The sequence below is a fragment of the Heterodontus francisci genome, chromosome 26 (genome assembly GCF_036365525.1).
Source record: "Heterodontus francisci isolate sHetFra1 chromosome 26, sHetFra1.hap1, whole genome shotgun sequence".
NCBI classification, from domain to species: Eukaryota; Metazoa; Chordata; class Chondrichthyes; order Heterodontiformes; family Heterodontidae; genus Heterodontus; species Heterodontus francisci.
Genome location: NC_090396.1, coordinates 63,186,198 through 63,207,784, shown reverse-complemented (window position 1 = coordinate 63,207,784; position 21,587 = coordinate 63,186,198). Strand labels below are relative to the sequence as shown.

Here is a 21,587-nt window from a genome sequence, read left to right as displayed (position 1 = left end):
TCCAGCCACAGCTGATCTGTTTAACAAGTCATTTTCCCGCTCCGACAACAGTTAGAAATCAATCTTCATGACAAAATTGATGTGTCTCAGTCTTGGCAGGTGGGGGCCTAGCATGACACTGACGAATGTTGTACAGGCCACCAACTCGTTAAGCTCTGTATTTGCACTTGAAGCAGCCCCCAAAAGGAACCGACAGCCATGACAGGTACGGAGAAAGTTTGAGGTTTTTGGGCTGTCAAATGACACCAAGCTCAAGGAATTTCAAGAACAAATCAAATGGAAACTACAGGAACGGATAGTCACCCCATCAAGCCACAGACTGGTTTGATGAGCGCAATAGAGAAAAATGCAGACTCATCGATTGTAAAGGGACTGCATTCCAAACCTGGCAACAGGATTCAAATACCACAGAAAAGCAGTCTGTCCATCAGACAGCCATAGCTGAAGTCCAAAGAAGAACCTGCGATTTGAGGAACAAATGGAGTACAGAGAAGGCTAAGGAAATTCAACTTCTCGCTGACATGCATGACACGCATGCCTTTTTCAAGGCAACCAAAGAAATGTATGGACACTCAAAACACGGACCAACATCAGTAAGATCCAAAAATGGCAAGACTCTACTCAAAGACACAGACAGTATCAATACCTGCTGGAAAGAGCACTTCACAGAATTACTCAATCAGAACTCCACTGCGGACATGAACCTGGAGTATCTCCCACAACATACAATCAAAAGTGAACTAGATGATGATCCAATGCTCGAAGTGATAACTGCCATCAACCAGTTCAAAAACTACAAAGCTTTTGGTCCTGATAACATCCCTGCAGAAGTATTGAAACATGGAGGAGAAATACTGATCTCTTGGATACATGCCCTATTTGTGAAGCTCTGGCAAAATGAAGAAACTCCAAGTGACCTTAGAGATATCCAACCAGCAATCACATATATACTATAACATATCAATCAGGAGGAAAAGCTCGCTTCATCATTGTACTGAGTAGGGAGAAAGCAGCTGCTTGTTCTGCGTATGAATATTTAGCAAAACATCGCATCTATATGAAGACTGGTTTGTTAAATGTGAAAGATTGTCAAAATGATGAATTATGCAGTTTTTTTTAAAAGAAGCGTTCCTATGGAGTACCAACTGAATATTCAGAACACTTACGTAATGTAAAAATGAAGTGTTTCTGCTCAATGTAATGTGTTTACATATTCTAGACGCAAGGGACATTCAGGGTTTTTTTTTAAATGTTATGCCCTTGTAAACTTCATATGTCAGAGAATGTAGGTGTTCACAGAACCTTGCATCTCCAACGTAACATGATTTTGCATCTATGATGTCACACACTTGTTCTTCATTTCTAAGGGCACTGCACATAGTTCAACTCACCCTGATGCAAAGATAGCTATTCTTCATAAATGAAAACCAAGGTACCTTATAGAATATACCAAATAATAGAAGAGCTAATAGCGTGAATTCCAGGAATAGTTTGCCACTGGTTTGTGTCTCCATGTACAATCCTCACACACCTCTGCTACCAATTCTCCACCCCCAACCCCACTTTCCCCCACCCCCCCCAAAAAAAACTAGGGTAACATATAACTCTAATATAGCCTCATCATCTGTAGCACCCAACTGTTGAAAGCATCAACATAAACTGACTTCACAGCCACCTTCTGGTACCTCATCCAAGTGGCTACTTTCCACGTGTCAGTCCTGATAGGGGCGTTGGTAAGTTATTTGACAGCATGGAGCATCTGCGCTGAGCCTGATGTTGTTCTTGCCTGATATGAAAACCTGCGTCCATTCCAATACGAGTCATTAACGACCAAAAGCAGAAAACCTGCCTAATTTCTACCTGCCTCACTATCCCTTGCTGAGATCATCTAAATCAGCAGAGACAAGGGGGTCAAACCTGGAGCTTTCTCAACCTGCAGCTGAGATTTAAGTCTACAACTGTCAAAGATTATGTTAAATCAGGAATTCAGTATGAAAATGAAATGGAGATCGATGTAAAACCCGTTGCCGATGTGAATGATCATTCTCTCACTATGCTTCAGAGCATCTGTAACACAAATAAGTCACATGTTCTGTGCAATTACATTACAATTCATAATAATTAGGCTGATCATACAAATGCTTATTTTCTGCACCATTAAAATATCTTGCAAAAGAACTCATGCAAATCTTTCATTTAAAACCAAGTACATGAATTTAGTTACAAACAGATATCTAATCATAATGGCTTTAGATACTTTTGCGAAACCTACACTAAATACTGCAAATAGAAACCATAGAAAGGTTAAGGCACAGAAAGAGGCCATTCAGCCCATCATGTCTGTGCCGGCTGAAAAAACTAGCCGCCCATTCTAATCCCACCTTACAGCACCTGGTCCATAGCCCTGCAGGTTACAGCACTTCAGGTGCAGGTCAAGGTCCCTTTTGAATGAGTTGAGGGCTTCTGCCTCGTCCACCAATCTGGGCAGCGAATTCCAGACACCCGCCACCCTCTGGGGGAAAATTTTTTTCATGGCACCTCTAATCCTTTTATCAATGCCTTCTCTATCTAGGCCCCTCATAATTTTGTACACCTCAAATAAGTCACCCCCTAGCCTCCTCTGTTCTAAGGAAAACAACCCCAGCCAATCCAATCTTTCTTCAAAGCTACAATTTTCAAGCTGTGACAATATTCTTGTATATCTCCTCTGTAGTCTCTCCAAAGCAATTATGTCCTTCCTGTAATGTGGTGACCAGAACTGTATACTAGCAATTTATCCAGTTCCAGCATTACATCCTTGCTTTTGTATTCTATACTTTCCTATCCTGAGTGGTGTGAAACAGGGCTGTGTTCTCGCACCCACACTTTTTGGGATTTTCTTCTCCCTGCTGCTTTCACATGCGTTCAAATCCTCTGAAGAAGGAATTTTCCTCCACACAAGATCAGGGGGCAGGTTGTTCAACCTTGCCCGTCTAAGAGCGAAGTCCAAAGTACGGAAAGTCCTCATCAGAGAACTCCTCTTTGCTGACGATGCTGCTTTAACATCTCACACTGAGAGTGCCTGCAGAGTCTCATCGACAGGTTTGCGTCTGCCTGCAATGAATTTGGCCTAACCATCAGCCTCAAGAAAACGATCATGGGGCAGGACGTCAGAAATGCTCCATCCATCAATATTGGCGACCACGCTCTAGAAGTGGTTCAAGAGTTCACCTACCTAGGCTCAACTATCACCAGTAACCTGTCTCTAGATGCAGAAATCAACAAGCGCATGGGTAAGGCTTCCACTGCTATGTCCAGACTGGCCAAGAGAGTGTGGGAAAATGGCGCACCGACACGGAACACAAAAGTCCGAGTGTATCAGGCCTGTGTCCTCACTACCTTGCTCTACGGCAGCGAGGCCTGGGCAACGTATGCCAGCCAAGAGCGACGTCTCAATTCATTCCATCTTCGCTGCCTTCGGAGAATACTTGGCATCAGGTGGCAGGACTATATCTCCAACACAGAAGTCCTTGAAGCGGCCAACACCCCCAGCTTATACACACTACTGAGTCAGCGGCGCTTGAGATGGCTTGGCCATGTGAGCCGCATGGAAGATGGCAGGATCCCCAAAGACACATTGTACAGCAAGCTCGCCACTGGTATCAGACCCACCGGCCGTCCATGACTCCGCTATAAAGACGTCTGCAAACGCGACATGAAATCGTGTGACATTGATCACAAGTCGTGGGAGTCAGTTGCCAGCATTCGCCAGAGCTGGCGGGCAGCCATAAAGACAGGGCTAAATTGTGGCGAGTCGAAGAGACTTAGTAGTTGGCAGGAAAAAAGACAGAGGCGCAAGGGGAGAGCCAACTGTGCAACAGCCCCGACAAACAAATTTCTCTGCAGCACCTGTGGAAGAGCCTGTCACTCCAGAATTGGCCTTTATAGCCACTCCAGGCGCTGCTTCACAAACCACTGACCACCTCCAGGCACGTATCCATTGTCTCTCGAGATAAGGAGGCCCAAAAGAAGACGACTTTGGCCAATAAAGGAGAGCATTCCATATGCCTTCGTCACCACTTTATTGACCTGTCCTGCCACCTTCAGGGACCTGTGGACATGCACTCCTAGGTCTCTCACTTTCTCTACCCCTCTCAATATCCTAAATAAGCTTTAATAATCATCTTTAATTCCAAAGATTTAATTGAATTTCTTAAACTGTACTATGCAAATTAGAAAGATGTCAAATGAAAATAGTAGTTAAACTGTTAAAATGCCAGAATTGTACAGCAAAATGCATACCAAAATAAGTTGTTTATTTTGGTTCATTAGAAGACCAAAAATGTTTTAAGTATAGAGCTGTACAGTAAGAGTCTGTAGAAGCAATCTTAGAACTTATGTCTTGAGACACAAGTCTGTGATCATGGATGTCTCATGATCCCTTTCTAGGAGATAACTCAGTTGTAGTTTCAGAACAAATGCCTAGAAGGATTGAATGAAACAAGGTCTTTCACCCTGCATTAAGAAGCTGGCCACTGCTCCAACCTACAAATCCGTATTCTGTAGAAAAAAAAATGACATTTTCAAACTACTTCATGAAGCAAAATGATTCACTGGTACAGAGACTCTACCCAGTGATGATCAAATCTAATCATCTGTGAAGGATAGCTCCTACCCTGGCTTTTCGTTTGGCAAATGATAGCAACAAAACCTGCTTTGCTGGTTTCCTTGCAGAATTTGAGAGCAAACTTCAATGACTTAATTGTCCAAGTAAGGGTAGACCAAAAGGATTTGCTTTCAAAGGAAAGTTGCCACGATCAACAAACACATTCTGGGTATGAAGCCAGGTCGACTATGAGGATTTTTTTTCCAATTTTCTCTTCTTTCTGAAGGCATTGTCTTCTGTCGGGAAGCAAATTGTGACTGAGCTGCACTCTATTGCTTTCCAAAATCACCACACATCCTTATTGAACCTAAAGACTGAGTGCTTGCAGGCTTTCTCACTGTGGACATGGTCATAGGAAAGCCTGATACTGTACTCAGCAATGTCCACAAACACCAAATCTCTGAACAGGGGTCAGGGCTAGCGATCAGGAGTGGGACCCCTTGCCGATTTTTCCCCTTCTTAGGCTAAGGCTGTTGAGGGGAATTGTATCATCCGAACTGTTGCCCCAGCTGAAATTACATAACAGTACAGACCAAGTCCAAATGGCTTAGCACCACAACTTTCTCTGCATTTACCCAGTTAGCCACAAGTGGAACACAGAGGTTTTCTACCAATACTTCAGTTACTTAGAACTAAGCATCAAGTATTTTTAACTGAAATTCGCCTTCATGTGTGAAGGTACATGTCTGAGGTCAACAGCAGGTAACAAGCTTTTCCCAATATTATGGTTGAATTAACAGGATTGCCCAAACTTGTGAATGAAACTCTTCAAACTGCTGAGATTCAAGATGGGCCAGCAAACCTCCATCTGCTTGGGGACACTAAAGTAACAAAACCGGTTTCTTTGGCCTTCTTGATACTTGTAAATGGCTTAAGATAGAAATAGCCTCTCACTTCTAAAGTTCAGGTGTTCTTTTAGGAATATGCTGAGTTCTGTAAAAACAAAAGGATGACCTTTTCATACAACTGCCTCCATATTGGAGAATGAGGAGGAGGAGGAAAAGTGAGGGAGAACAACAAGTAAATTCAGACCAAGAACGAAGACGCACAGATTCACAGCAATACTGAAACTGAGTTTTGTCGATTTCAGACCATAATCTCTTCCCCCAATTTTGTTTTCTTTTTCTTCGCAGGTGTCGGGTTTACTCTCGTTTTTCTCTTGTAATTACTTTTGGACGGCAGCTGTTCTTCATTCTGCTATTCATACCTCCACCAGACACATCTGTCGTTTCTTTACTTGTCCCATTACGGGCGGCACAGTGGCGCAGTGGTTAGCACCGCAGCCTCACAGCTCCAGCGACCCGGGTTCAAGTCTGGGTACTGCCTGTGTGGAGTTTGCAAGTTCTCCCTGTGAACCGCATGGGTTTTCGCCGGGTGCTCCGGTTTCCTCCCACAGCCAAAGACTTGCAGGTTGATAGGTAAATTGGCCATTATAAATTGCCCCTAGTATAGGTAGGTGGTAGGGGAATTTAGGGAAGGTGGGGATGTGGTAGGAATATGGGATTAGTGTAGGGTTAGTATAAATGGGTGGTTGATGGTCGGCACAGATTTGGTGGGCCAAAGGGCCTGTTTCAGTGCTGTATCTCAAAATAAATTTTAAAAAATTACCACTCTCCTCCGTTGTGCCCCACCAACATTTTTGTCATTTAATCTCTCCTGTCTTCTATCACAGACTTTTCCTCTTATTCTTTTCAAAGTGACTCCTGACAACACAGTCAAGCACCGACATCATCAGTGCAGTCCCAGCTGCGCACATGTGCAGAATGGTGTCTTCCTGCCAGTGTGGTGCTGCACATGTGCAGCTATGCCAGCACCCAGTTTGCCAGGACTCATTCGCGAATGCACTCTAAATCATCATATCATGCTGGAACGGGGCTGCTCGCTCCCCACCTCGCCGCTGCCTTCCCTCAGCCACTCGCTCCCGCCTTCGCCACTTCCCCCCCCTCAGCCACTCATTCCTGTCCTCACTGCTCCCCCCGCACTCGTTACCGGCCTTGCTGCTTCCCTCCTCGACCATTCGTTCCCTGCCACCTTCCATCAGCCACTTGCACCCTTCCTTGTTGCTTTCCCCTGCGGCTGATTGCTCCCTGCCACGCCGCCCGAAGAAGCGGTGGGGGTGGGGAATGAGCCGCCGAAGCAAGACAGGGAGCGAGCAGCCAAGGGGTAACAGGGCGACGCAGGAGCCAGTGGCCAAGAAGAGGGAAGCGGCAAGGCATGGAGCGAGCCGCCATTGGTGGTGAGCAGGGGGGGGGGGGGGGGGAGGGAGAAAGAGAGTGGCCGAGGTGGGGAGGCTGTGAGAAGAGGCGAGCCGATGGGCACGGGAGGGAGCGGTGAAGAGAACCGCGATGGCTTCTATCTGAATTATAGCCCAGAATCCATTTGCACTGCTGTAATTGTGCAACATAGTAAGTCATTTGAATCTATTTCCAAAACCAATATGTTAGAATGATAAGCATCACAGAAAGAGCGAATTGGAAGATGCCTAACAATTAGGTTATTTGGTTCTGTACTAGCACAGGTATTGTTGAGGGTGGGATGGAGGCAGTGATCACAGCCACTGTGGGATTTGGGTTTAAGGCTGCATTTACTTTTTGTGACCGGCAGCTCCAGAGACGTCGCAGACAGTGACATTTCAGCAGATGAGGCTGCATTTGTGCATGTGCCAGTACTGCGCCACCTAGTGGTTGCATTGTCAGCAAATGCAGCCTATTCTCTACTCTCCCCTGCTTCACTTGCTCAAAACCTATTACATTTCTAATTTTTCCCATCTCTGATGAGTGGTCACAGACCTGAAACGTTAACTCTGCTTCTCTCTCCATAGATGCTGCCAGACCTGCTGAGTATTTCCAACATTTTCTGTTTTTACTGGAAATTTCTTTTGCTCTCCATGAATAAGGCCTAACACAGTTAATTTTGATCTTCAAATGTAGAGGATCCTCATCAATAATCTAACTGGATAATAAAAGTACACAGTTGCTTTTAGAAGACTACTCTTGAAGCAAAGGTTGGCAGAATCAGTAGGAATAGACAACAATTGATATGAGGCTGCCTCAGAGAAGCTGACTACAGACACTTCCTCTTTAAGGGCCAGATGGGTTGTACTAGCACAGCACTGTGGGATGCGAGACGGCATGATGACCACTCAAGCGTATTGGTAAAGTGTCCAGTGCCAAAGAATTAACCTGACAAATTGCATGGGCTCGCTGTAGTCAGTTCTGACAATAGTTCAACAGAAGGTGGTAATGCAGATCCCTGGCATGAGCTGAAGGAAGTTGCAAGAGTCAGAAATCTTTTTTAGTATTTCATTCATTAGCAGTGATCTCTCGCTGAACACTTGGAAACTATACAATGTGGAAAGACAGCAAAATCAATGTTGCTGAATATTTGTCTCTGGAAAGGCCAAGTGGCAAGATATGCAACTTCTGAATCTGGCTACTGTCATTCACTGATGTTGAAATGGCCCAATAACTCAGCATGGAAAATAAACTACTTTGAAATCAAAGGCAAGTACTGCAAAAAAGCATGAGTGTGGGAAAAAAAGACTACTAAAACCTATCAGCCCTTAATTCACAAAGACAAAAAGTTACCCAGCAACTGATATCACCAATGGTGAGAATAGAATCAAATTAAAAACAGAAACAAAAACATTTCCAGTGGCCAAAGGGCCAGTAACCAGAGACAAAGGTTTCAGGTGATTGGCAAAAGAACAAGAGGTGATATTAGGAAACAATTTTTCTTTTACTGGAATGCACTCCCTGGAAGGGTGGTGGAAGCAGATTCAATAGTAACATTCAAAAGGCACCTAGATAAATACTTGAAGATAAAATAAATGACAGGGCCATGGCGGGGATTTAATTAGCTAGCTCTACCAAAGAGCTGGCACAGGCATGAGGGGCCGAATGGCCCCCTTCTGTGCTGTATCGTTCCATGATTTGGACTAATGTGAAACAACCATAGAACTGTTGCTGACAAGAGAAACAATCCCTTTGCACTATCTGAAGCCCAGGGAGGTTTCTAGGTTCCCTGATCAGTGCTGTCAATTGTAACCTAGCAGTAGCACGCTTGCCTTTGAGTCAGAAGGCAAGGAGTTCAATTCTCACACCACAGACTCTAGTACAAAATCTAGTCTTCATTATTTTATTACTTTGCAATGAATCTTTGGATCCCAAGTTATTAATGTAATTAGAAATAGTAGTAACCCCAACACCAAGTCCTGGGCTACTCCATTCAGTGTTTCCTTTCCCACCACACACACCCCTCATGAGTACTCATTGTTTACTATCCTTCAACCAATTTCTTGCCTATTCCCAGGGTTTTCCCTGAATCCCTGCAGCTTTGAGTTTAACTAATAGCTTTTCTTCAAATGCTCTTTTGAAAATCTAGGTACACCATGTCTTAGGTATTTTCACAGTCCACTTGTATTGTCACTTTCTCAAAGTTGAGGTGGCAAGTCAGACAGGATCTTTCCCTTTTGAGTTCAATGTTGGCTGCTTATTTCGTAAGTTATTATTGTACGGATAATCCTCAAGTTTACTCCTGATAATCAATTACATTCAATCACTATAACTGGTAGTGGTAATAATGGATTTGTACTTGTCTGCTCTTGTTTTGTGTCCTTTTATGGGTATCACGTGAACCTGTTTCCAACCTGGTATCATCCCCAATGCATCCTAAAGAACAAATCTCCAGTATACAGCGCATATCATAACTTCAGGACATTGCAAAGCACTTCACGGGCGGTTATGTACATTTCAAGTGTAGCCACTGTTATAATGCTGGGAAACAAGACATCAAGGCAGCATTTGACGGAGTATGGCATCAAGGTGCCCTAGCAAAACTGGAGTCAATGGGAACCAGGGGGAAAACTCTCCGCTGGTTGGAGTTGTACCTAGCACAAAGGAAGATGGCTGTGGTTGTTGGAGGTCAATTATCTCAGCTCCAGGACAATGCAGCCCACTGACCCTACAAGGGTGGCACAGTGGTTAGCACTGCAGCCTCACAGCTCCAGGGACCCGGGTTCAATTCTGGGTACTGCCTGTGCAGAGTTTGCAAGTTCTCCGTGACCGCGTGGGTTTTCGCCGGGTGCTCCGGTTTTCTCCCACTGCCAAAGACTTGCAGGTGATGGGTAAATTGGCCAATGTAAATTGCCCCTAGTGTAGGTAGGTGGTAGGGAATATGGGATTACTGTAGGGTTAGTATAAATGGGTGGTTGTTGGTTGGCACAGACTCGGTGGGCCGAAGGGCCTGTTTCAGTGCTGCATCTCGAAATAAAATAAAAATAAATAAATGCACAGAAATGTCAGCATAGATTATATGTTCAAATCTCTGAGGGGAGCTTGAACCCACAACCGTCTGACTCAGATGCGAGGGTGTCACCACTGAGTCAAGGCTGGCAATGCTCATCAGTGTCTCACTGATCACCTCCTCAGGCACTCTTAGCACTCGAATAAAATATCTATCCCAGGGATTTATTTGTTTTGAACCCTTTTGGCTTTTAATTGGGTTTATTTGCTGAAGAGACCTTACTCATACCTTCCCTTGTGAATACTTAAGGGTAATTAATCATTCAGAATATTGACTAATTTGCATTCAATCTCAACTTTGGGCCTGTTTGTAGCCTCTATGATTTTCACCTCTTCTGATTTATCCTACTATTTTAAAACAGGGGATTTCACTTCTATGTTTCACTATGCTTTTTTGCTCTCTGATCACGCTTTTAAGGTGCAAGATGCTGAGTTCATCAATATTTTCACGTGGTTCAAGAATATAGGAAAAGATCCTGATGCAGTTTAGCCAATTTCTCTTCTCCTGATCCCTTCCAATGGGCTGAGACGACTTCCCCATTGAGAAATAATCGTTATTTTCCTGAAACTGATTTCCTTTGTGTGCATTTCAAAGTTAATTCATCCAATTAACCTTTCGAACAAGAATAAATAATTGGAATAATTGACATTACATAGACTAAAGAGATAAAAACACTCGGTTATCCAGAAAAATCTTGGATTGTCTCAGCAATAACTTGACATCATCGGCTTTTTTTTTAAGAAAAAAAGCTGCACAGAAGCATAAATATTCACATCCTTCTGTTGTTCCTTGTGGCTGTTTTAAAAATATTTTCATTGAACATTGAGAACTGATGACATCAGAGAATAGACTTGGCAAAGATACTAACTTGACAGCATGGAATGAAAATAACTATGAATAGGTAAAAGCTACCTATTTTAATAAAGCTTCCTCATACTCTTTCATGCTAGTTCTTCAAATTGCCATCACATTCTGCTGAAATCAAAATAGAGATGACAAATAGCAATTCTTTGTAAGTTTGATTTTTAAAAAACTGATCTTCATGGTGTGATTCACTGTACACAGTTAAACTAATAATGAATATATTTAAAAATGCACAAAGAAAAAGCAAGGCAAAATTAAGTAATCCTTTGCAGATATTGCACCTTCCACTTCTGATGGTAGGGTGGAGACATAAAGTGAACTCCACTAGCTCAAAATGACATAATGCAGCAGTCTGCAGCATTTAAGTAAAATTAATTCCTTGACCTATGCACTTCCTGATCTGGTGGCTGTGCTTTTAAAACTATAGTTCTCTTCATAAAAAGAAATGACATTAAACAACTTGAATTCTGAAAGTGTAACCCTCTCTTCAGTTTTACACAGAAGGCAAAAGAGGTGACAAACTGAATGTAAACAAAGATGCATTGCTAAATGATCATGCCAAAAGCAGAGCATGCCTACAAAAAAAGCAATCTTGGCTCCTATCTTTCTATGACAGGAGAAATACAAAGCAGCTTGGTGCCTTTTTTAAACCACTGACAGGCTGACATTTTGAAACACATGGCCATCAAACAGGTTTTAAAAAAAATCAATATCCTATACTGATCTTCCCCAACAATTGGGGAAAGCACTGGCCTCTCTGTAATCACTGCTGTTTAAGACGTCAATACAATTACAAACACACAGGTTTTAAACAAAAAGCAGACTGACTGCTGCAGGAATTTCCCCGAAATATCAATGTTGTTTCTATGGCTGTGGGAGGGGGAGCTGGTCCTCCAGTATAACCACAGCATAAGATTACTTGTTAGGTGTCGGCTTGGGTACGTGGTAGCACTATTGCCGCTGAGTCCAGAAGTGGCGGGTTCAAATTCTGATGGAGTGCTGCACTGTCAGAGATGCCATCTTTCAGATGAGATGTTAAACCAAGGCTCTGTCTGCCCTTTCAGGTGGAAGTATAATATGCCATGGTGTTATTCCATAGAAGAGCAGTGGAGTGCTCCTCAGTGTTCTGCCAACATCTAGCTCTCAAACAACATTCCTACACCAGATTAGTTGGTTATTATCTCATTGCTATTTGAGAGAGCTTCATGTACACAGGTTGGCTGTCATGTTTCCTCCATTACAACAGTGACTTCACTTCAAAAGTACTTAATTGGTTCAAAATGCATTGGGATGTCCTGAGGTTGCAAAAGGCACTATATAATGCAGTTTCTATCTTTAAAATAGCATTATAGTGCCTAGCTAGTGCAGTTTAATGTTTTGACAACCCCTTCACAACAGAAATAATGTAGAAATCATTCTCAGTAGTGCTCTGTTCTTTTAAGAGTGCATTCACACATTCAATAATTTAATAATAAATGTAGTTTATAAATTCATAGCTTAACTGCAGATAAATTTTGTGACAATGCTTCTGCTGTCAACCTACCCTCAAGCACCAAAGGAAAGATGTCTGGGATGCTAGCCTTTTAATAAACGCAGCTGCATACAAGAAAATATTTTTGTAAAACTTAAAACAACTTCTTTTGAAGAAGCATGGGCGTTAGCATTAATTTACAATAACTATTTCCTATCGTGTTGCGATTGGCACTTTGGAAGTTATATTGTAACATCCTATGCAATGTACAAAGTATCAAAGCCACTGATTCATGCTGGTTGAGTTACACAATTTAAAAAAAAATCTCAGTATTGTAGAAATGTTGAGTAATACTTTCAGGTTCAATTTCACAATTGTGAGTGCATATCTGTAGAAAGTGTAAATTGGTGCATTGATTATTGTGTGTTCGTTTAACTATGCAGTCAATTTATCTTTTACCTTTCTTAAAACCCATGTTACAAAAGGTAGTCAAGATGTTTATGGATGCAGGCAGGTAGATGATTGATTACAGATACTGTCAGTATTATGGAACGGGGGTGGGCAATATGGTGAGATCTAAAAACTAACCAGCTCCTTAGCAGTGATTATTTAAATGGGAGACATCATTTATACCGCAATATTTCCTGCTTCCACATTACGTGAAGCCACATTCCTGGCTGGCCCGAGGAAGTGGATTTAAGTTGGTTAAGCACTTAATCAATGTAAAGCTGTTTCCGGATCACAGACGGGATTGCACCTTTTGTTAACGTGTGGTCTGGAAACTAAGAAAGGATGGCAGCTAAAAGATCTCGGGGAGCCTTGAAGGTGCATCAGTGGAAGCAGGGTGGATAAGGGGGTGCACGAGATGGAAAGGACACAAATGCGAAACAAAGAAATGGGGTATCAAATTTAAATAAAGCTCAAAACACGTGGCATAACAATATAGCAATGCCTACCATGGGAAGCATGACAGGGAGTAATTAAGGATCTCCAATCAGAGGGTGCACATATATAGACTATTGCTCAGAGCTTCCTAGGTAGCTGGTTCTAAATTCGTAATAATTGTAGTAAACTTATCAATATTACATTTCCCAAGCTGATTAGAGAAGAAAAATTGTGTGCTTGAAAATACATTTGAACTTGCCATTAACAGGAGTTAAAGGCAGCTGTCATTGACCTGCAATAATATATTACCCAATAACAAGTTGAATTTTCCTACAAAAATTCTGCTTGAATTAAAGTTGCTCTAATGAGTAGTTACCCATTTTTCAAAAACCCTTGGTCATTTCCATATTCTCCAAGTGGTAGCCTAGACAGCAGCTATTCAACGACAGAGGCTTGAGGCATCCAGGCACTACACACTGTTTTCTGTCCCCAAACCTCTCCCCCTCTCCATCATTCTCTCCTCCTTTAAGATGCTGCTTAAAACCTAGATCTTTCACCAAGCGTTTGGGGCACCTGACCAAATATCTCCTCCTTTGGCTCTGTGTCAACTTATGTCTGAGTGCGCCCATGTGAAGCACCTTTGGACATTTTGATACTTTAGAGGCATTATATAAATGCAAATTGGTGTTGTTACAGCCAAGTTTGAGCCTGTCCTCACTGGAGTCCACATAAGTGCTCCCCATTTTTCCCATTTCACCCAGGGTTACAGTTGTCAATTGCAGTATGCATGCTGTCACCCTGGCTGTAATCAGTTAACTCTGCACAGACTGTTGTCACAGTTTAAATACAGTACCATCTTAACACACTGGCCTAAATTATAGCAATGAATTTGTGAACTACCAAATATTTGACTGACATAACAGTAGATCTTGATCACCTTGATCATAGCTATATTGAAGGCAGGCAAAACATTTTCTTACTTATTACAAGTCGGCTATTAAAACATTCTGATGGATGCTATTAGTACTTAATAGTTGAATAGTGAGGCAGGTTACAGGGTGAAAGGATGCGATACAGCAAGTAAAAAGCAAGCAAATAAAAAATGTGTTTACTACAGCAGCAGCTTACTCCGATAACAATTAAAAACCATGGATAACAATATGGAGTGAATTTATTCATGATAAAACGTGCCTCAATCAGACTTGCTCAAGTGGAGTACCAACTTCATTAATATCTAGGGTCTGCACAGGCAAAAACTTCAGTGAAGAGGAGAGTACAATTCATACTTAACAAACGGGCGGCACAGTGGCGCAGTGGTTAGCACCGCAGCCTCACAGCTCCAGGGACCCGGGTTCGATTCTGGGTACTGCCTGTGCGGAGTTTGCAAGTTCTCCCTGTGTCTGCGTGGGTTTCCTCCGGGTGCTCCGGTTTCCTCCCACATGCCAAAGACTTGCAGGTTGATAGGTTAATTGGCCATTATAAATTGCCCCTAGTATAGGTAGGTGGTAGGGAAATATATAGGGACAGGTGGGGATGTGATAGGAATATGGGATTAGTGTAGGATTAGTATAAATGGGTGGTTGATGGTCGGCACAGACTCGGTGGGCCGAAGGGCCTGTTTCAGTGCTGTATCTCTAAACTAAACCACTCCCTGAATTTAATCCTGGGAAGAAATTTCACACTTAAAAAAAGACAGGAATTCAGAATGCATATGGCCTCCTACAGGATACATAAGACTGAACAGCACTTCCTGTGAGTATTCAATATCCTGAAGTCTTACCTATTAACGAATTCAAGGAGCTGTAGGAACTGACTCTCCTCATTTTATCTATGGTTTCAAAAGAAAGGATGTATTCATCATTGTCAGGGCTTCCCAGAGTACTACTGGCACTACTGCTGGTACTTAGATACCCAGGAGAGAAGGGGTTTGAACCACCAGCTGAAAGAGAACAAGAAAATCAAGATGAACATGAATTCAACACCTTTAGTAACATGACACTTAAATACATGATTTCCTAGCTTGACCGCCATAATTATATCCCTTTCGCCATACAGTATAAATTATTTTAACATTCACTTTTCAATAGCTTGATTTCAAAGAAAAACATGACGCTGCTTGTATTCACTTGAGAAAATATTGGGCCTTCTCTCCCTCTCTCCATTTAATGATAATACCTTGTAATCAACTAACTCTGCACAGACTGTTGTCACAGGACATAATTTTCCTCTTCCTTCATTTGCTTGCCTAGTCCTTTACTCCTGAATGCAGCAACTCACTCTATATCTGGCTGGACTCTGCTCAAGTTTTCATTTTCCATGAAATAGCCTCAATTACAAATATATTTCATAACTTTCTTCAGCTCCATCAGCAGCTAGGAAATTGGACAGGTGAGCTGCTCCCAAGCCTCTGCCAATATCAGTCTGTACCCAAGACATGCGGAAGTAGCTTTCCTTTGCAACTTTTCAATCGGAGACACAAAAGAGTGACTGGCATAGTTTCCTCCCACCCAGTAGGAATACTGCATCCCTGATTTGCCTGTTCAGGCCATATCTCTAAAATCTGAAAGTAGGAATGGTCAAATAATGACTAAACATTCCTTAATTTTGTCCATTTTTAAATTATTCTAATTTTGGAATTGTTAATGGCAGAAATCCAAGACTATGTCATGAGAAGCAGTGCTATCGAGCTCTTGCCAGTGATTATGCAGTTCGTCAGCTCTCAAACTTAAGCAGACTTGTGAAAAGCAGAGCAAAGCAAGAAGTTATTTTCTCACAGGAACCAAGGGAAAATCTTTTCAAATGTGGACCATTCTTAAGATACTGAGTATTTGAGCCTACAGCATCTAACAAAATGATATCCACAGGGATGCTGCACTGGGTAAACATACACCTTCCTGGTGGAATATCTTTTAAATTTAAACATTTGAGGAAACAGAATAAATTGATTAGTTTGAAAAAGCTTTAAAATGAGGTTATGCCACTTTACAATTATTTAATGACAACAGATGTCAATCACTGCTGGATGATACCTTGCAAAATTGAAATGAATGCTACATATGGTCCAGGTTGAAGAAACCAACTTTCTCTGGAGTTTCACGATATGTGACAACAACGCATTTAAAAATTTTCCAAACTTCCATTAGAAATGAACACACTACATAATATGACTGAATATTCATGAGCTTGGTTTTAGATTTACATGCCAAACACAATTAGCAAAAATTTACATGACAGAACTTTTTTTTTTACAGTTGGTCATTACATTTGCATTGACCAAGCACTAGCTCATAATCAACACTTGTAACATCAGATATTACATAGTAATGTTACACACTAATTATTTTATGTTAAATGTCAGAGCATATTCCTTATGAGAAAAGATTTGTGCCATATAAATTTTCAAGATCAAATCTGATTTAGGAATTTGAGAAACTTGAGGTTAAATTCCTTGCTGTTTTTCCTACACTGCAGAAGTTTTAAAATCTATTTGCTTCTGAATGGGGAATTTTTATGGCTGTATGTTGAAGTCTTAATCACTTACATAAACATCAGTAAAACATTATGTTGGCTATTGGTTCATTAATGTTTGGATAATTGATGTGAAAAATTTGATATACATTCATCCTAGATCTGTAGTTATGGTTTAAAACATGGTTTAAAAATTAATATCTAGCCATAGAAGGGTAGATATAATTTCAACCAATTGGTTGATTTTTTTTTAAACTGAATGAAAAACCACATCTGTATTTAAATACAGACGAGTAATGTAAAGTTTTTGAAGATGCTGCAAGAGGAAAATAGTAAACTTGAATAGTTGGTTTCTTGCAAGCATGCCATTAACTTAATTGGCATGTAATTATTTTCTCTCTTCCCTCTGCAAATAGTTCTGTTTCTCAGGAATTGAGTGATTGCCTTTCAGTGGGTTTGCTACAATTAAGTCATATTTGACTGTCGTCCAGTGCAGATGTCAGCAACATCCTGGCCATTGCCCAATAAGAGACTAAAGACAAGCAAACAAAACTAGATTGGGAGAATACCTAATCCACAAACTGCATTGTGTTATTAAATACAAGATAAATTGCAAAGATTAAAAAGCAGTGATGAAATACTAGGCTCTATAGCAAGATGCTGAACTCAGTTGTACATAGCAAGGTACAACATGCTATGCAATAATCCAAAATTTCAAGTCAGGCTCTTACTGATATTCCAAACGTGAAACATTCCTGAAAATGGGTCATCAATAGCCCACCTTCTACAGCCCAATTTGTCTGCATTCATCTGTCTACACCAGAGACCTTTTAATTCAGCCTCAGGATTTCTCTCGTTACTAAGAAGCTATTCTGAAGCAACATGCAAATGACCTTGAGATGTTTTGATTTAGTATTTTCTTTGGTATTTTATTTTACAATCCACTATTTTATTACTATTACAAACAGTGTGAAAAAAATTTCACATTATTTATTAAGAACCTTCTTAGACAGGTTCAAATTTAAATTCAACATAGCCAAGTTTAAAATCCCACTGCAAAATCAAGATACTTTTTATTTATTTAAAGCTGAAATTTATCTTAAGTAATTTGATTTCGGGGGAAAGAGCAAGGTTAATATCAATATCGCGCCACTAGTTGCTGCTAATTTATTGTAGAAACATATTGTCATGTATGCGAAAAGGTGCATTTGTAACTTTTAAACCATAAAACACAGAACTAGAAACATTTATATAGCACCGCTAACATTTTAAAACTTCAAAGACATTTCACAGGAGTCATTAGCAAACAAAATTTTGACAAAAAACCACAAAGATATTAGGACAGGTGCAAAGAGCAAAGTTTTAAGGAGCATCTTAACAGAGAAGAGAGGTAGAAGGGTTTAGGGAGGGAATTCCAGACCTTAGGGCCTAGGCTGTGAAGGCATGGCTGCCAATGGTCGAGCAATGCAAACTGCAGATGGGCAAGAGGCCAGAATTGGACGAGCAGAGAGCTTGGACGGTTGTAGGAGGTTACAGAGACAGAGAAGGTTGAGGCCATGGGGGGATTTTAAAACAAGCAGTAGAGTCTTAAAATCGAGGTGTTACCAGACCAGGAACCAATGCAAGTCAGCAAGCACAGGGGCGATGGATGTGTTGGGATTGGGGCAGCAGAGTTTTTGATGAGCTCAAGTTAACGGAGGGTGTGAGGCGGGAGCTCAGCCAGGAAAGTATCGGAATAGTCAAGTCTAGAGGTAACAAAGGAATGGATGAGGGTTTCAGCAGCAGATAAGCTAATGTAGGGGTGAAGACAGGCAATGTTACAGTGGTGGAAGGTGGTGGTCTTGGGGCTGGAGAGGATATGGGGTCAGAAGCTTGAGGTCAAAGGACGGTGCTGCCAACCATGACAACAGCTGCAGACAGGTCAAGATGGGAGGAGGTAGGATAGCTTACCACGATTACAGTCAGATAGGATGTCATTTGTAACTTTGATAAGAGTCAGTTTAGTACTGTAGAAGGAGCAGAAATCTGCTTAGAGGATTCAAAAATGGAGTTGAGGAAGCGATAGACATGGATTTGGGAGGTGACATGTTCAAGGACTTTGGTGAGGAAAGGGAGGTTGGAGATGGGACAGTAGTGGTAAAGAAAAAGGGATCAAGGGTGGGTTCTTTGAAGATGTTAATGATGGCAGATTTGAAGAAGAGACGGAACTGTTAACAATATCAGCTAACATGGGAGCCAGGAAGAGAAGATAGATGGTCTACAATTTTATGGGAATAGGATCAAAGGATCAAGTGGTGGAAAAGATGAGCTTGGAGAGGGTTTCGGAGAGAAATGAGAAAAAGATGCGAGTCCAGGGCTAAAGCAGAGGAGAACCTTAGGGGAAGTTTGGTTTGGGGGTGGGGGGGGGGGACCTAGGGGAAAGGAGAGAAGTGGCAGCTCAAAGGATGGTGTCAACTATAGTGACAAAGTCGATGAACTTCTCACACTTGTTGGAAGTAAGGGCGGAGGGGGCTGGGGAGTGGTTTAAAATGACTAGTGGAGAAGAAACAATGGAGGGTATTTTTGCATTGTAGAATATTTGTGGAATAGTGAGCAGTTTTGGAAGAGGAGGTTAGGATCCAATATTGCTTTATGTGGTCGAGCTAGATCTGGTCATGAATGACTTATCCTGTAGTCTGCCATAAACATTCAAGCCTGTGAACCTTAGACAGGAAATGGGGAAATGACCAGGATGTGAATGACAGTCATGGTTTTAATAGGGATAACGACATCAAGGGTGGAGGTGAGGGTACGATTGGGCAGGCCGGTAGCTACAGAAATGTGGTGAATGGAAGGCCAACGGTTAAACAGTTTGGAATTTGAAAGTGTCATTGTAAGTGACTTGGGGGAGAGTTTTAATCTACAAGATCAGACAGAAAAGGAAGTGGGGCTGGCAGGGGGCGTGAGGGATACATGGAAGAGCTCAGAGATGACCTTTATCTGGAATTGAGATGATAGGACCAGACAGACCATGTGAAATGGTCAAAGGGATGGTCATGAATCTGGGTCGGCAGTTATATTATTATAGATCTAAGGTGAATGGAGATCAAGCTTATGTAATCAACTCTACAGTGACCAAATACCTAACATTTCAACATACATCCATAAAAATTCCCATTACCAAAGCAAATGGATTAAAAAACTTACAGCACAAAGAAAGGGTAAAGAACCTGACTTTGGATTATGCTGAAAGTCCTGTCTAAAACAATTCAAATTGCATTGTGTTTTAGTATAAAAATAAAGTGCACAGATATTCGATCCACCTTACAGTGGCACACGGAATAAAACTGTACACAAGGATTCATCTGTCAAATTCAATTGAACCTATTGAGATTTGAACACCTTCAATGAGTGTGTGGTCCCATGGTCCAAACATAGGGCTGGATTTTACTGACCACCCCCCGCAACATTTGGGTTTTGTGGCAGGCAGGTAGGAAAATGCCTCTGGGAGAAGGCCATCACGTATCCAGATGCCGGGAGGGCCCGGCTCGATAGTACTGGTGGCAGCGAGGCCTCGTGGTTGCTCCCCACTGCTCTGCGACGGAAACCCAATTTGCAGCCAGCACTCTGCGGAAACGAGGCGCAACACTGGTGAGGGTTGGGAGGTGGGGAGGTAAGATTATCAATGTGGGTGAGGGTGGGGGCGGGGGGGGGGGGGGGTGGTGGGGAACAGGGTCAAATTAACATCATGGTGTAGGGGATGGTGGAAAGGGTTGTAGTTGAAAGTTTGGGGGTGGAGGGGGAGAGGTCAGATGGTAAAGGTAAGTGCTTTGGGGGGGAAAAAGGGAAAATAATTGTTATTAGGGGGGATGGGAGGGGGCATCCTGCCCCGGGGACGCAAATGAGCCGCTGCATGGAAGATTGCGGTGGCTCAATGGCGTGCAGCCCGCTTTTTTTCATCTCGTTGCCAAGATCAAAATCCAGTCCATTGTTTCTGACAAAGTTTCAAATCAAATATGGAACCATTCTATGATTTAATGTAAGTTGTGTGGGCTGTCAATTAGATCTGCACTGGCCAGTTCAGTTGATGAAACCATTTGGGAGATGAGATAATGAGCTATGGAAATTACCACCTTTGGGCACTGATTCTTTCTCGTATTCTCTTCCTCATGTTATTGATAAACCAGATGTGGTGACTGTTGTGTCTGTGGGGAACAGATTCAGTGTACTTTGGAATTCTTCAGCATTGTACCCGATGAGCTTTTAAATGAAAGTCAACACAACATGGTGGCAAACTGCACTGTTAGAATTCACAACAAACTAATTACATATGTTTAGGAACTCCACGCCAGTCAATTATTGTTGATACTAACACCTATTTATCACTGACTCCAGTTGTACTCACTTTCTTCATTTAAATTAAGATTTTGAAGAGACTTATTCAAGTTCCGCACCGAAGTAGCAGCACGGATATTCCCATAGGAACTCACTGAACGAAGCCTCGGGGTTGCTGGTCCATCACGCACTGGTGTGAAATTTCCAGGCTCTGGAAGTGCAATAATGAAGATACATTATTAGGATAAAGTGATGATGGTTACAAGTAATTATTAATTTTGTTCAATTTAGATTTTCCTTCTAAAATAAAGAACTTCACGTTTGTGGGTGGGTTGTGGGGGTGGGGAAGGGCGTTGGGATGGACAGAGAAGCAAAAACAAAAAGAAAAGAGAAGCATTACTTATATTCACCAGCTAGTGACTTTCTGAGGAAGGGCACTTTTACAGCATTTGGCACGTCCTGTCCTTTCAGCCAAGGACAGGGTTTGGTGCAGGAGGGAGAAAAGCAACAGCTTAAATGGGCAAAAACCAGCTTTTGAAGATTGAAATGGCAACTAGACTGCTGCACTTAATAAGGGAAAACAGAGGAAGCATCCATCACTGGATCTTGCAGAATATTGTTAAACTGTACATAAAC

At 41.9% G+C, this 21,587-nt stretch overlaps 1 protein-coding gene across 2 annotated transcripts in view; it reads right to left on the bottom strand.

The window, feature by feature from the left end:
* Positions 1-21,587, bottom strand: part of rptor (regulatory associated protein of MTOR, complex 1) — a 464,636-nt gene that overhangs the window by 134,088 nt on the left and 308,961 nt on the right. For both annotated transcript variants that reach the window (XM_068058405.1, XM_068058406.1), the window contains exons 19-20: positions 21,022-21,162; positions 14,950-15,108 (exon numbers count right to left, since the gene is read on the bottom strand). In XM_068058405.1, the coding sequence (XP_067914506.1) occupies positions 14,950-15,108; positions 21,022-21,162 (300 nt within the window). The remainder of the gene's footprint in view (positions 1-14,949; positions 15,109-21,021; positions 21,163-21,587) is intronic.